This window comes from Rhinopithecus roxellana, chromosome 5, assembly GCF_007565055.1.
Source record: "Rhinopithecus roxellana isolate Shanxi Qingling chromosome 5, ASM756505v1, whole genome shotgun sequence".
In the NCBI taxonomy this organism is placed as follows: Eukaryota; Metazoa; Chordata; class Mammalia; order Primates; family Cercopithecidae; genus Rhinopithecus; species Rhinopithecus roxellana.
In genome coordinates, this window is record NC_044553.1 from 123,523,900 (window position 1) to 123,538,223 (window position 14,324).

Here is a 14,324-nt window from a genome sequence, read left to right on the forward strand (position 1 = left end):
GGGCCCGCCCCTAGGGCAGTTAGAGGCGCCGGGGTGGTGGGCTGAGCCAGCGGCTGCCGGGAGGCCATGTCCGCAGGCCGGCGGGGCTACGCGGCCCGGCCCTGCTTGTCAGGTCCTGGCCTGGGGCACCGGGGCGGCCGGCGGCGGAGGCGGTGCGGGCGCGGGGCTGGCGGGCGGCGGAGCCTGGGAGGCAGGCGTGGGCGCGGCGGCCGCACCGGGCCTGCGCGGATAGTCTGCGGGGCGGTCTCGGGCCTCTCTCCATCTCTTAAGTGGTGGTGGCTGTGGGTCTTTCTGCAGGCGATCCTTTTGAGTAATTTGTTTCACGGACGCGCCGTGCTGTGGGGTAAAGCAGCAGTATGCTGCTTTCATCTGTCCGTGAAAACGGTGGGTTTCCTGTCGTGTGTGTGTACCTTGTGCATTTGAGGGCAGATGATATTGTGACTTGGCCTCCCGTGACCGTCCATTCTCAAGGTCTCGCCAGCGTGGTGCAGAAACCCGGCACACCGTGCTTACCTTGGAAGGAGGCTTTCCCTTCCCCACCTCCCTTTCCCTTCCATCTCTTCCCTGTTTCCCCCTCTCCCCCTCACTCCCTCCCGTCCCCCAGCTGTTCTCTCCCCTCTTGCTGTTCTCTCTCGCTCTCTCTTTTTTCTGCATTAAACATTTCGGGAGTGTCTTTGTAAATTATTAACAAGCGTTAGGTCTTAAACATGTGTGTTTACTTGCAGGCTTGAGAACTGGGAGGAGGCTGGAGAAAAGATGCCCTCTGAATCTTTGTGTTTGGCTGCCCAGGCTCGCCTTGACTCCAAATGGTTGAAAACAGATACACAGGTGGGATTTGACATTTCTTTTTCTTGGCGTGTTTCTGCTTCCATGTTTAAATTTCTCGTGTAAGGCTTTTGTATTTTAGGGTATGTAAGGGGAAGTTAGTTGTATCTTGCTATGTTAGAGGAGCAGGTTTATTTCCTATAACTTAAAATGTAGCAGTCTTGGCCGGGCGCGGTGGCTCACGCCTGTAATCCCAGCACTCTGGGAGGCGAGGCGGGTGGATCACGAGGTGAGGACATGGAGACCATCCTGGCTAACACGGTGAAACCCCGTCTCTACTAAAAATACAAAAAAATTAGCCGGGCGTAGTAGTGGGCGCCTGCAGTCCCAGCTACTCCCGAGGCAGAGGCAGGAGAATGGCGTGAACACGGGAGGCGGCGGAGCTTGCAGTGAGCCGAGATCTCACCACTGCACTCCAGCCGTCTAAAAAAAAAAAAAAAAAAAGTAGCAGTCTTTATGGCTGTTTTTGTAGATTGTGCACGGCTGCCTTTTAATTAGTTTCTTGCAAGTGCACTACACTTGAGATCTATTAATAGACAAAATTTTTTTCCTATTTATTATTACTGGATAAGAAATCTGCCACACTCCTAAGCATACCATGGCTGACTGTTATTTGTTATTGATAGTATTTGAGCTGTTTAGTTAACTGTGGAGGGGAAAATTGGAGAAGTCAGTTGCAGTAATTATGGCCGATAGAAACTCACTCATTTTATGAGGTCTTGTGTTTGTGTTTCTGGAGAGACAAGAAGAGTTAGTTCAGTTGAGCTGTTTGTTTTGTATTTGTAACCAATACAAGGACTAAGGACAGTTGTGTTGAAACTGAGGTCATGATGTTAGGATCTTGAGGGCTGAAGGTTCCACATGAATGGTATATATAGAATTCTATCTGACTTGAAATTTTCCCTTTCTGGACCTCCGGATGTTGAGGCTAACAGTGTCCATGTGACAGTGCTTTCCCTGACAGGAATCAGCAACCTTTGTTTTTTTTTTTTTTTGCACGTGTCAATAATTCATTATACTTTTAAAACTTTTAACCTCTTCCTCCTAGTCCTCAAATACTGATTTGTTAATAAATTAAAACTTTCCCGAAGTGTTTTCTGTGAAAGAATAATTGCAAAAGATACTCAAAGAAAAGTTAAGTACATGGAAAAATCCAAAGTACATGTTTTATTCATTACATTTGATGAATTTTTTTGTTGTAGTTTTTTCCTCTCGAGACGGAGTCTTGCTCTGTCGCTCAGGCTGGAGTGCAGTGGCTTGATCCTGGCTCACTGAAACCTCTGCTTCTTGGGTTCAAGCAGTTCTCTGCCTCAGCCTCCTGAGTAGCTGGCATTACAGGCGTCCTCCGCCTCACCCAGCTAATTTTTTTTTTTTTTTTTTTTGAGGTGGAGTCTCGCTCTGTCGCCCAGGCTGGAGTGCAGTGGTATGATCTCAGCTCACTGCAAGCTCCGCCTCCCGGGTTCAGGCCATTCTCCTGCCTCAGCCCCCCAAGTAGCTGGGACTATAGGCGCCTGCCACCACACATGGCTAATTTTTTGTATTTTTAGTAGAGACGGGGTTTCACCGTGTTAGCCAGGATGGTCTCGATCTCCTGACCTCGTGATCCACCTGCCTCGGCCTCCCAAAGTGCTGGGAGCGTGAGCCACCGCGCCCGTCCCTAATTTTTGTATTTTTAGTAGAGACGGACGTTCACCATATTGGCCAGGGTGGTCTTGAACTCCTGACCTCATGATCTGCCCACCTTGGCCTCCCAAAGTGCTAGGATTACAGACATGAGCTTCCAGGCCTGGCCCATGTTTGATGATTTTTTTTGTCCTTTGTTCTTGTAAAAATCATGGTTAGAAAGCAGAGCATAATTGTTCTTTACATAGATCCCAACTGATTAGGGTTTTTAGGGAGTTGTTTTTGGCATTCAGTAAATGTTTTTATTTTTAGTATGGAATGTTGTGTGTTTTTTATTATTAGAAAATATTTGTAGATTTATACATATCAAATTCCATTCTCTTTTGTTTGAGACAGAATCTCACTGTGTTGCGCAGGCTGGAATGCAGTGGTGCCATCTCGGGTCACTGCAACCTCCGCCTCCCGAGTACAAATGATTCTCCTGCCTCAGCCTCCCAAGTAGCTGGGACTATAGGTGCTTGCCACCATGCCTGGCTAATTTTTGTATTTTTAGTGGAGATGGGATTTCACTATGTTGTCCAGGCTCGTCTTGATCTCTTGACCTGGTGATCCACCCACCTTGGCCTCCCAAAGTGCTGGGATGACAGGTGTGAACCACCATGCCTGGCCCCAAATTCTATTTTTCAGACTATGAATATTTTATTTTATTTTCTGAGACAGGGTCTTGCTCTGTTGCCCAAGCTGGAGTGCAGTGGTGCTATCTTGGTTCACTGCAAGCTCTGCCTCCCAAGTTCAAGGGATTCTGCCTCAACCTCCCAAGCAGCCGGGATTACAGGTGTCCGCCACCACACCTGGCTAATTTTTTTTTTTTTTTTTTTTTTTTTTGAGATGGAGTCTCGCTCTGTCGCCCAGGCTGAAGTGCAGTGGTGTGATCTTGGCTCACTGCAACTTCTGCCTCCCGGGTTCAAGCAATTCTCCTGCCTCAGTCTCCCGAGTAGCTGGCATTACAGGTACCCGCCACCACTAACCTCCACCTCCCAGGTTCAAGTGATTCTCTGCCTCAGCCTCCTGAGTAGCTGGGATCACAGGCGCACGCCAGCACTCCTGGCTAATTTTTGACTTTGTAGTATAGACAGGGTTTCACCATATTGGTCAGGCTGGTCTTGAACTCCTGACCTCGTGATCTGCCCGCCTCGGCCTCCCAAAGTGCTGGGATTACAGGCGTGAGCCAGATTTTTAGTAGAGATGCGGTATCACCATGTTGGCCAGGCTGGTCTCAAACTCCTGACCTCAAGTGATCCTCTCACCTCGGCCTCCCAAAGTGCTAGGATTACAGATATGAGGTACTGCGCCCAGCCTAATTTTGTATTTTTAGTAGAGATGGGGTTTTGCTGTGTTGGCCAGGCTAGTCTAGAACTCCTAGGTTCAAGTGATCCTCCTGCATTGACCTCTCAAAATGCTGGGATTACAGGCGTGAGCCACCACACCTAGGCCAATGGGAGGTCTTGCTTCCCTTCTCTCCAGCATTCTATAAGCAATGTTTTTGGGCAATGTGTGTTCAATTTTCTCTCTATATACTTTGAACCCTACAGTAGTGAAAGGAAGAGTACACAAATATTGAAGCTGATGTCGTGTGGTCTTTGAGCTGGTGGTGCTAATTATTCTTGTTTTCATGGCCTTCAGTGACTTCATCCTGCTTTTGCTGTTGTAAAGTGTTCTAATTTGTGCTCCTGAGAATAACACTTGAGGTGTACTTAGGGTTCTTGTCTGCTTCCTGGTGACTGTCGAAGCTTTTCATCTTCAAGAAGGGAGATGACCAGTGTTCCAGTGTACTGAGTTTAAAGAATTTTGCATTTTTTTATTTGTAAAATTGATAGCCAGATGTAGGGTAGGGGTGGCATGCTTTCTCTAAAGGGCCAGATAGTAAATATTTTAAGCTCTCAATGGACCATATGGTCTCTGTCATAGCCAGGGGCCCTTGCAGCTGTAGTGCCAAAGCAGCCACAGATAATACTACGTCTGTGGGCAGGGGAAGTTCATTCTGTCAACTTTATTTATGGACACCAAAAGATGAAGTTCACAGAATGTTTGCAAGTCACAAAATACTGTTTTTCTTTTGATTATTTTTGAATCGTTAAAACATAAAATACGGTGGCCGGGCGTGGTAGCTCACACCTATAATCCCATCACTTTGGGAGGCCGAGGCAGGTGGATCACCTGAGGTCAGGAGTTGGAGACCAGCCTGGCCAACATGGTGAAATCCCATCTCTACTAAAAACAAAAAATTAGCCAGGCATGGTGGTGCATGCCTGTAATCCCAGCTCCTCGGAGGCTGAGGCACGAGAATCACTTGAACCTGGGAGAATCACTTGAACCTGGGAGGAGGAGGTTGTGGGGAGCCAAGACTCTGTCTCAAAATAACAAAAGTAAAATACTTTCTTTCAGGCCATACATGAAGCGGCTGTGGGCTGGGTTTGGCCCCTGAGCTGTGGTTAGTGACCACACACACACACACACACACACACACACACACACACACACACGGCAGTCAGGCATTTAGAGCCAGCACCTGTGTTCTCAGCTGAGCTGTGTTCCTGGCTGGGTTCTACTGTATTCCAGGACCTGAGGTGTCTACCTTGGTAAACTGGAGACAACAAAGCCTGCCTCCTTCAAGGTTGTTTGTGAAGATTTAAAAGGGTAATATTTTGTTGTTAGGCCAGATGCTTTGTGTAGGAGATGTTAGGTTATTTTCCCTTTTTTTTTTTTTTTTTTTTTTTGAGATGGAGTCTTGTTCTGTTGCACAGGCTGGAGTGCATGGAGTATAGTGGCGAGATTCCAGCTCACTGTAACCTCCAGCCTCCCGGGTTCAAGCAATTCTCCTGCCTCAGCCTCCTGAGTTGCTGGGATTTACAGGTGGCTGCTACCACGCCCAGCCAATTTTTGTATTCTTAGCAGAGATGGGGTTTCACCATGTTGGCCAGGTTGGGCTCAAACTCCTGACCTCAAGTGATCCGTCCACCTCGGCCTCCCAAAGTGCTGGGATTACAGGTGTGAGCCACCGCACCTGGCCCATTTTCACTTTTCATTAGCTGCTTTTTTCTCCCATTTATTTCCTACCTTTCTGTGAAGGATTTCTGAATTAAATGTATTTCATGTCTTAACCTTCTGAATTGTTTGTTCTCTCATTTTCCATGTTGTTGAGGAAAATAACAGGCTAAGCGAGACATGTTAAACTTGTATGTAGTTGCTCAGATCAGGATAAATGCTTTACCTGTTGCAGAATGGGACTCTGCTCTTGCTTCACCCAGGATGCATTTCCTAGTTCCTTCCTAGAGTGGGGCCACACGCTACTCCAGCCCTCCCGACCCCGCTCCCGGCTCTGGCATGAGTCCACCAGACTATATTCCAGGTGTCCTCCCTGGACCTAGATGTTTTCTTTCTCTTTTTTTTTTTTTCTTTGAGATGAAGTCTCACTCGGCGGTCCAGGCTGGAGTGTAGTGGCACAATCTCGGCCCACTGCAACCTCCACCTCCCGGGTTCAAGTGATTCTTCTGCCTCAGCCTCCCAAGTAGTTGGGATTACAGGTGCCTGCCACCACGCCCAGCTAATTTTTGGGAGACAGGGTTTCACCATTTTGGCCAGGCTAATCTTGAACTCCTGACCTCAAGTGATCCGCCTGCCTCGGCCTCCCAACACCCTGGGATTACAGGTGTGAGTCAGCACGCCCAGCCCCTGGACCTAGATATTTTCTCATGACCCTTTCCAAAGCCTGATTTGCATCTTTTAGTTATATGTGTGTGATAGGTTTTTCTAAAGTTTTTTTAGAAGTTACCTTTTTACTTTAGTATAAAAGTGCTTTGAATATGCTGAATGTTAAATACATGTTTGTTGAATTTCTTTGAAACTTTAATATTAATGAGAACTATTAACTTTTTTTTTTTTCAGATGCAGTCTCACCTTGTCGCCTAGGCTGGAGCATAGTGGCGTGATCTCAGCTCACTGCAACCTCCGCCTTCAGGTTCAAGCAATTCTCCTTCCTCAGCCCCTCGAGTAGCTGGTATTACAGGCGTGAGCCACCACACCTGGCTAACTTTTGTATTTTTAGTAGAGACGGGGTTTCACCATGTTGGCCAGGCTGGTCTCGAACTCCTGACCTTGTGATCCGCCTTCCTTGGTCTCCCAAAGTGCTGGGTTTACAGATTTGAGCCACTGCACCTAGCCAACATTTTTTAATTAAAAAAGTTATATAAAATTTATTTTATTGTGGCATCTAGTTCAGTAAATTTTGACCTCTGTAGATTCATGTAACCCCCGCCATCATCAGGATGGAGAAGTTTCATCACCCCAAAACCTCCCTTGTGCTGCTCCTTTTTATCACATGTTCCCTGGCCTCGTACCCTGGCAACCACTGATCTGTTCTCCGTCAGGATAGGGTATTCTTTTTGAGAATGTCATGTAAATGGAACTGTATTTTAAGTAATGTTTTGGAACCATCTTCATTTATTTCTAGTTCTATGTTTGAGATTTCTCTGCTGTTCTGTGTATTAGCAGTTCTTTTTATTGCTGAATAGTATTTCATCATTTGGATGTACCACGTTGTGTTGATCCATTCTGCTATTGTAGGACCTTGTGGTTGTCGCCATTTTTCTTTCGCGATTGTATTCCTGCTATGAGCATTTCTGTACAGATGTCATGTGAATGTAGTTTCCATTTCCCTAGGATAAAAAGACCTAGTAGTGTGAAAGTTGGGTCGTGTGCTGAAAAACAGCACTGTTGAAAAAAAACTGAAAAGCACTGAAAAAAAACACTGTTTTCCGAAGTGGCTGTTTTAGATTGCATTCCCACTGGCAGTCTGTCATGTTTCTGTTGCTCTGTGTCTTAGCTCTTGGTGTTATCAGTGATTTAGTTGAGCCATTCCAACAAGTCTAGTGGGATCTCATTGTGGTTTAAATTTGCATTTCCGTAATGGCTAACGATGCTGAGTATCATATTCTTTGCCTCTTCTTCTTGTATCCTCTATGAAGTTTCTGTTCAGATCTTTTGCACGAAAAAGCTATATCATGGAACCAGTAAAATAACCAAGGAGAGGCTGATTAAAGTTCTGTTTATAATCCCAGAAGATTCCTGCCCTAGGGATATGGGATGGCTGAACACAGGACGCTGACACTGGACAGATGAAGTAGCAGTTTATTAGTCACGCATGCTCACAGCCCTGGAGGTGGGGGACACCGCATGCCACACGGGGGTTGCACTTGGGAACAGAGTGAGCCACCAGGGGCTGTGGGAGGCACATTTTGTAGTAAGAAGAGAGTGAGATGACTTTGCTTCCATGGGAAGATGTGATTGGCTTGTTTGAATAACTCTGGGCCGGCAGGGATGAGCAGGCTGGGGTCAGCTCTCTGTGATAAGGAGGGTTGTTTGGCTTTGGGACCTTATCCGTGGGAGCAGAGCTTGGAGGAGACCTTGTGGTTAGGCTATTTGAGGCCTTCTTGATTTTACCAACGTCAAGGCAGCACATAATATTTAGTCTTAATTTCAGGCCACACAATACCTTCTTCTATATCTACTTTCTGTGGCACTTTTATTTTATTTTATTTTATTTTTTGAGACAGTCTCGCTCTGTGGCCCAGGCTGGAGTGCAGTGACGCGATCTCAGCTCACTGCAAGCTCCGCCTCCCGGGTTCACGCCATTCTCCTGCCTCAGCCTCCCGAGTAGCTGGGTCTACAGGCACCCACCACCACGCCCAGCTAATTTTTTGTATTTTTTAGTAGAGAATGAGGTTTCACCGTGTTAGCCAGGATGGTCTGATCTCCTGACCTCGTGATCCGCCCGCCTTGGCCTCCCAAAGTGCTGGGATTACAGGCTTGAGCCACTGTGCTCGGTCTGTGGCACTTTTCAAAAGGTTTTTGTCCTTAGTATTTAGCAGTTGATTGTGATGTGCCTAGTCATGGCTTCCTTTGGATTTATCATGTGTGGGCTTTGCACAGATTCTTCAGTCTGCCTAGGTTTATGTCGTTTGCTGAACTTAGGAAGTTTTCAGCCATTAGTTCTTTGGATATTTTTTTCAGCATTGTACCTTTTGTCTCCTGTTATCAACCTGTGGGGTCTGTGCTAATTCTAGGTAGTTAGTCTCAGAATTGAATTGCACTGTGGGTCACATAGCTGGGTGTCCCAGAGAACCGGAGAATTGCCTTGTGCAAAAGTCCATCCATTTGGTGTCAGAAGTGTTGTAAACAGAGGAACTGTTTCCTTAGAGATTTTTAGATACTCATTATTTGTAATCTGGATGGGATATTGTGTCTTCTACCGATTTAGATACATTTTTCTAATTATGTTGTTTAGACGGTTAGTAACAGCCTTGTGTGATGGAACGTGTTTACCCGTCAAGATTAAGGTTACTTCTCTCTCCTCTTGGCTTACTATGTAAGGAGCTTCATGACAGTTGTTTTGACGGAAACTTCACATTGTCAGTGGCCTAAAGTCATTGTTCTCAGCTTTTCCTTTGTGTCCCAGTGCTCTTGTTATGCTCTCAGTGATAGCGCCCCTGCATAGCAGTGCTTCTCAGTTGGCAGTGGAGTAGGGCCTCGTAAGGAGTTAAAAGATTTTTGATTTATGCTCCTGTTCTACACCCTCCCTTTCCCCATGGATGCACAAGCATTGGGCCACAGTGGATAAAGCAATTGGTGTGAGATTGAAGTAGGTGAATATCAAAGACTAAGTTTCTCAGTTGTAAAATCTACTAGGAAGTTAATGAAACATCATTTTGGAAGACATGCTTTAAGTAATTTGATATATTGGTTTCTTTTTTTTTTTTTTTGAGACGGAGTCTCGCTCTGTCACCCAGGCTGGAGTGCGGTGGCGCAATCTCAGCTCATTGCAAGCTCCGCCTCCCGGGTTCACACCACTGTCCTGCCTCAGCCTCCTGAGTGCCTGGGACTGCAGGCGCCCGCCACCACGCCCAGCTAATTTTTTGTATTTTTAGTAGAGATGGGGTTTCACCGTGTTAGCCAGGATGGTCTCGATCTCCTGACCTCGTGATCCGCCCGCTTCAGCTGCCCAAAGTGCTGGGATTACAGGTGCGAGCCACCGCTCCCGGCCGATATATTGGTTTCTTTATGAAAATTGTACTGGATCTGTAATAGATATAATTGATGTATTTTAAGTTGTCAAACATTCACTTAATGATGTGTGTTGTAACTTTTCGGGGAGGGACATTTGCAGAGACTGACTAATGGTATGACATTCTGAAAAGCGGTTACAGATTAAAAATTTTTTATTTTTGCAGATGATAGTGTCGAACACAGTGGAACAAAGAAAGAAGATCTGGATGACAAAGAAAAATGATGAAGAAGAAACTCCCGCACATGTGTACAGCACCAAGTCAATTCTGGACAGTTGGTTATGGGGCAAGCAACTAGATAATCTTCTGCGTTTTGACACTTAGGAAAGCTGAATCTGATGCTCCTTATCTAAATAACTTGGATGGATTATTAGTATTTTTGGTAACAATTTTTTTGTTCTGTTTTTTTTGAGGCGGAGTCTAACTCTGTCGCCCAGGCTGGAGTGCAATGGTGCAATCTTGGCTCACTGCAAGCTCCATCTCCTGGGTTCAAGGGATTCTCCTCCCTTAGCCTCCCGAGTAGCTGGGACTACAGGTGCCCGCCACCACGCCCGGCTAATTTTTTTGTATTTTTACTAGAGATGGGGTTTCACCATGTTAGCCAGGATGGTCTCGATCTCCTGACCTCGTGATCTGCCTGCCTAGGCCTCCCAAAGTGCTGGGATTACAAGCGTGAGCCACTGCACCCAGCCTGGTAACAATTTTTAAAAATGTAATTTAAAAAAATTATTGTGGTAAAATATACATACCATAAAACTTACTGTTTTAAACATTTTTATGTGTACAGTTCATTGGCATTAGGTATATTCACATTGTTCCCCAGCCATCACCACCATCCATCTCTAGAACTTTTGCATTTTCTCGGACTGAAACTCTGTATCCATGAAACACTAACTCCTTGCTGCCCCCAAGCAAACGCCATTCTACTTCTGTCTCAGAATTTGATTACTCAAGGTGTCTCCTATAAGGGGAATCATCCACTATTTGTCCTGTTGTGACTGGGTTCTTGAACTTCTTAGGTCTTTGGGGTTCATCCGCATGTGTCAAAATTTTCTTCCTTTTAAAGGCCCAATAGTAGTCCATTACATATGTAAGCCACATTTTATCCCTTCATCAGTGGCCACTCAGGTTGCTTTCATCTCTTGACTGTTGTGAGTAACGCTGCTACGAACATTGGTTTACAAATGTCTTCTTGAGTCTCTGCTTTTAATTCTTTGTGTCTATACCTAGGAGTGGATTGGATCAATAATGCGGTAGGCTTTTTGTTGTGGTTTTTTTTTTTTTTGAGACTGAGTCTCGCTTTATCGCCCAGGCTGGAGTGCAGTGGTGCAATCTTGGCTCACTGCAAGCTCTGCCTCCTGGGTTCATGCAATTCTCCTGCCTCAGCCTCCCGAGTAGCTGGGACTACAGGTGCCCACCACCACACTCGGCTAACTTTTTGTATTTTTAGTAGAGACAGAGCTTCACTGTGTTAGCCAGGAGAGTCTCGATCTCCTGACCTTGTGAGCCACCACGCCTGGCCCAGTATACATCTTTAACTTGTGACTGTCCACTTTCTTTTTTTTTGAGATGGAATCTTGCTCTGTCGCCCAGGCTGGAGTGCAGTGACGCAATCTCAGCTCACTGCAAGCTCCGCCTCCCAGGTTCATGCCATTCTCCTGCCTCAACGTCCTGAGTAGCTGGGACTACAGGCGCCCGCCACCACGCCCTGCCAATGTTTTTGTATTTTTAGTAGAGACAGGATTTTACCGTGCCAGCCAGGATGGTCTCGATCTCCTGACCTTGCAATCTGCCCACCTCGACCACCCAAAGTGCCAGGACCACAGACGTGAGCCACAATGCCCGGCCCACTGTCCACTTTCAAATGGTATTACACTGCCTGAGCCGCGGGGCAGTGCTCTGACCACAGGTTCCTGCTTCTGACCTGTTCTTGGTTGGTTGTGTTGCTGTATCATATGTCCAAGTGAAACATGGTATAAACCCCACAGTATGCTGTTTTTGTTTTTGCTTTAAATAGGCAATTACATTTTTTCTCCTCAAATTCGAAAAGAGAAAAAAAAGTCTGGTTTTTTTGAGACAGAGTTTTGCTTTTGTTGCCCAAGCTAGAGTGCAATGACACGATCTCAGCTCACTGTAACCTCCGCCTCCCGGGTTCAAATGCTTCTCTTGCCTCAGCCTCCCTCATAGCTAGGATTACAGGCGTGCACCACCACGCCCAGCTAATGTTTTTGTATTTTTAGTAGAGACAGGGTTTCACCATGTTGGTCAGGCTGGCCTTGAACTCCTGACCTTAGGTGATCCAGCTGCCTCCACCTCCCAAAGTGCTGGGATTATAGGCATGAGCCACCGCGCCCGGCCTCTTTTTTTTTTTTTTGGAGATGGAGTTTTGCTCTTGTTGCTCAGGCTCCAGGCTGGAGTGCAATGGCATAATCTTGGCTCACTGCAACTTCCGCCTCCTGGGTTCAAGCGATTCTCCTGGCTTAGCTGGGATTACAGGCATGCGCCACCAAGCCTGTCCAATTTTGTATTTTTTGCGTAGAGACAGGGTTTCATCACGTTGGTCGGGCTGGTTTCGAACTCCTGACCTCAGATGGTCCACCCACCTCAGCCTCCCAAAGAGCCACTGCGACTGACCAAAGTATTTTATGTTAACCTACGTGTTTACCATTTTGGGCCCATAAGGTTTTGTTTATATCCCAGCTGCCTTCTGGTATCATTTTCCTTCAGTTTGGAGATACCCCGTCACCATTTCTAGATCTGCTGGCAGAGAAGTTTTTCAGTCTGTCAGGGTATCAATTTTGGCTTTATCTCTGACTCTACACAAATCACTTTGTCTCACCTTGGGCCTCTCATGTATAAAATAGGAATAAGTGGCCGGGCGCGGTGGCTCACGCCTGTAATCCCAGCACTTTGGGAGGCCAAGGCAGGTGGATCACAAGGTCAGGAGATCGAGACCATCCTCGCTAACGGGGTGAAATCCCGTCTCTACTAAAAATACAAAAAAAAATTAGCCAAAAAAATCAGCTGGGCATGGTGGCAGGGGCTTGTAGTCCCAGCAACTCGGGAAGCTGAGGCAGGAGAATAGCGTGAACCTGGGAGGCGGAGCTTGCGGTGAGCAGAAATCGCACCTCTGCACTCCAGCCCAGTGACTTTTGTTTCCTTCCAGATCCCAAGTATTTCTTCACTTCTATATAGCTGTTTGCTTTTATTTTTGATTAACCATGAAAAAAAAGTTAATGTGTTTTTACTAGGAATGAATATCTTTTCTCCTTTAGCCAAATGTTGTCTGCCAGCCTGTTGTTGCTTCAGCTGTGGGACAGCGGGGCACAGGAGACTGACAATGAGCGTTCTGCCCAGGGCACCAGCGCCCCGCTTTTGCCCTTGCTGCAGAGGTTCCAGAGCATCATTTGCAGGAAGGATACGCCCCACTCCGAGGGCGACATGCACGTGAGTGTCATGATGGAACTTTGTGTTTAGGTGGCACTCGATTCTAGTTATTTTTTAAGCAAGACCAGCGTGCGTGTCCATGGCAGTGTTTTTCTCTGGTGTGTGTGTGTTTGGTGGAAATAGCTGTGAGTCAGATGAGACAGGTGCGGTCACTTGTTTGTGGAGAAGACTCGAATCAGTGAGCACCGACTTCCTTGTCAGCACAGAACCAAGCTTGAAACATGCACTTTTAAATCAATACCAGAAAAGAACCATGAAAACAGTGGCCTGCTTTCTTGGCCTTTCCTGTGTACTGGGCTCTGTGCAGGGCATGTCACCTGAGCTGTCCCTCTGTTGAGTACCAGCTCCCCACTTAACAGGTGTGGATGCCGCGCTCGGGGAGGAGCAGGTGTGCGGGGCCCTGGGCCTGAACCTCTAGGACTGTGGGTCCTCACAGGTCAAGTACAGGTTGGATTTTGCCAGTCTTTTCGGGAAAGTCTTAGGCATTCCAATATAATGCTTTGGTTTAATTTTTCTATTATTTGGCAGTCTTTAATAATCATCGGGCTCTTCTGCCTATAGAAGAATTAGAATTATGATTTAATTTGCAAGTGAAAGTAGGTGTTCTCCAGAGCAGGCAAGGTTTAGATTAAAGTGAAGGTTTTGGTTTTAGATTTCAAGGCCAGCTTGAGATGCTGTGCTGGGCTCCCCGAGAGGTGGTTCTGCCTTTCTCCAGGGGTCCTAGGCCTGTGGGGTGGTTTGGTTGTGTTAGTAATCTGTGTGGACTCAACTTACCTGTGGTATCATAAATGTATACATGCACAGTCAGTGTTGTGGACATGTATACAGCAAATTTAGACATTTGTACAGTCAGTTTATATGCTGCATAAATATATAGATGTGTAGTATAACTGTATCATCGACATGGTCATTTGATGGGCCACATGAGTAAATACCAAAATATAAAGAGTGGTTTTTATTTTATTAAGGGCTAATTGTGTTACTTTAATTTTTCCCTCCATTTCTGAATGTCTGTTTACTTTTCTTTCTAGCTTTTGTCTGGCCCTCTGAGCCCCAGCGAGAGTTTCCTGAGGTACCTCACCCTTCCACAAGACAACGAGCTTGCCATTGATCTGCGACAGACCGCGGTTGTTGTCATGGGCCATTTAGACCGTCTGGCTATGCCCTGTTTGCCTCCACTGTGTAGCTCTCTGACGTCTCGTAAGGTGTGTGCAAGAACCACGTTCTCCGTGTGTTTTGTAGCTAGTACCACTTCTAGGTTCTCATCCTGGGCCCGTGTGGAGACTTGTGTTTTCTGGTATTGATGGG

The 14,324-nt window shown here is 46.4% G+C and overlaps 1 protein-coding gene and 1 long non-coding RNA gene across 4 annotated transcripts; both read left to right on the plus strand.

The window, feature by feature from the left end:
* The first annotated feature begins 3 nt into the window (after positions 1-3).
* Positions 4-10,083, plus strand: LOC115897664. 3 transcript variants are annotated; one of them, XR_004057428.1, is made up of 4 exons: positions 4-112; positions 298-384; positions 726-828; positions 9,735-10,083. It is a non-coding gene; the product is annotated as an uncharacterized LOC115897664 (long non-coding RNA). The 3 variants fall into 3 exon arrangements; XR_004057429.1 differs by lacking the exon at positions 4-112 and adding an exon at positions 116-152; XR_004057427.1 differs by lacking the exon at positions 4-112 and having other exon boundaries at positions 200-384.
* A 911-nt stretch (positions 10,084-10,994) lies between these two features.
* Positions 10,995-14,215, plus strand: LOC104661285 (E3 ubiquitin-protein ligase HERC2). Its single transcript, XM_010361860.2, is given in 4 exon segments — positions 10,995-11,212; positions 12,647-13,016; positions 14,048-14,101; positions 14,103-14,215. Coding segments are annotated over 3 exon segments (285 nt in total). The 5' UTR covers positions 10,995-11,212; positions 12,647-12,848; the 3' UTR covers positions 14,166-14,215.
* The last annotated feature ends 109 nt before the right edge of the window (positions 14,216-14,324 follow it).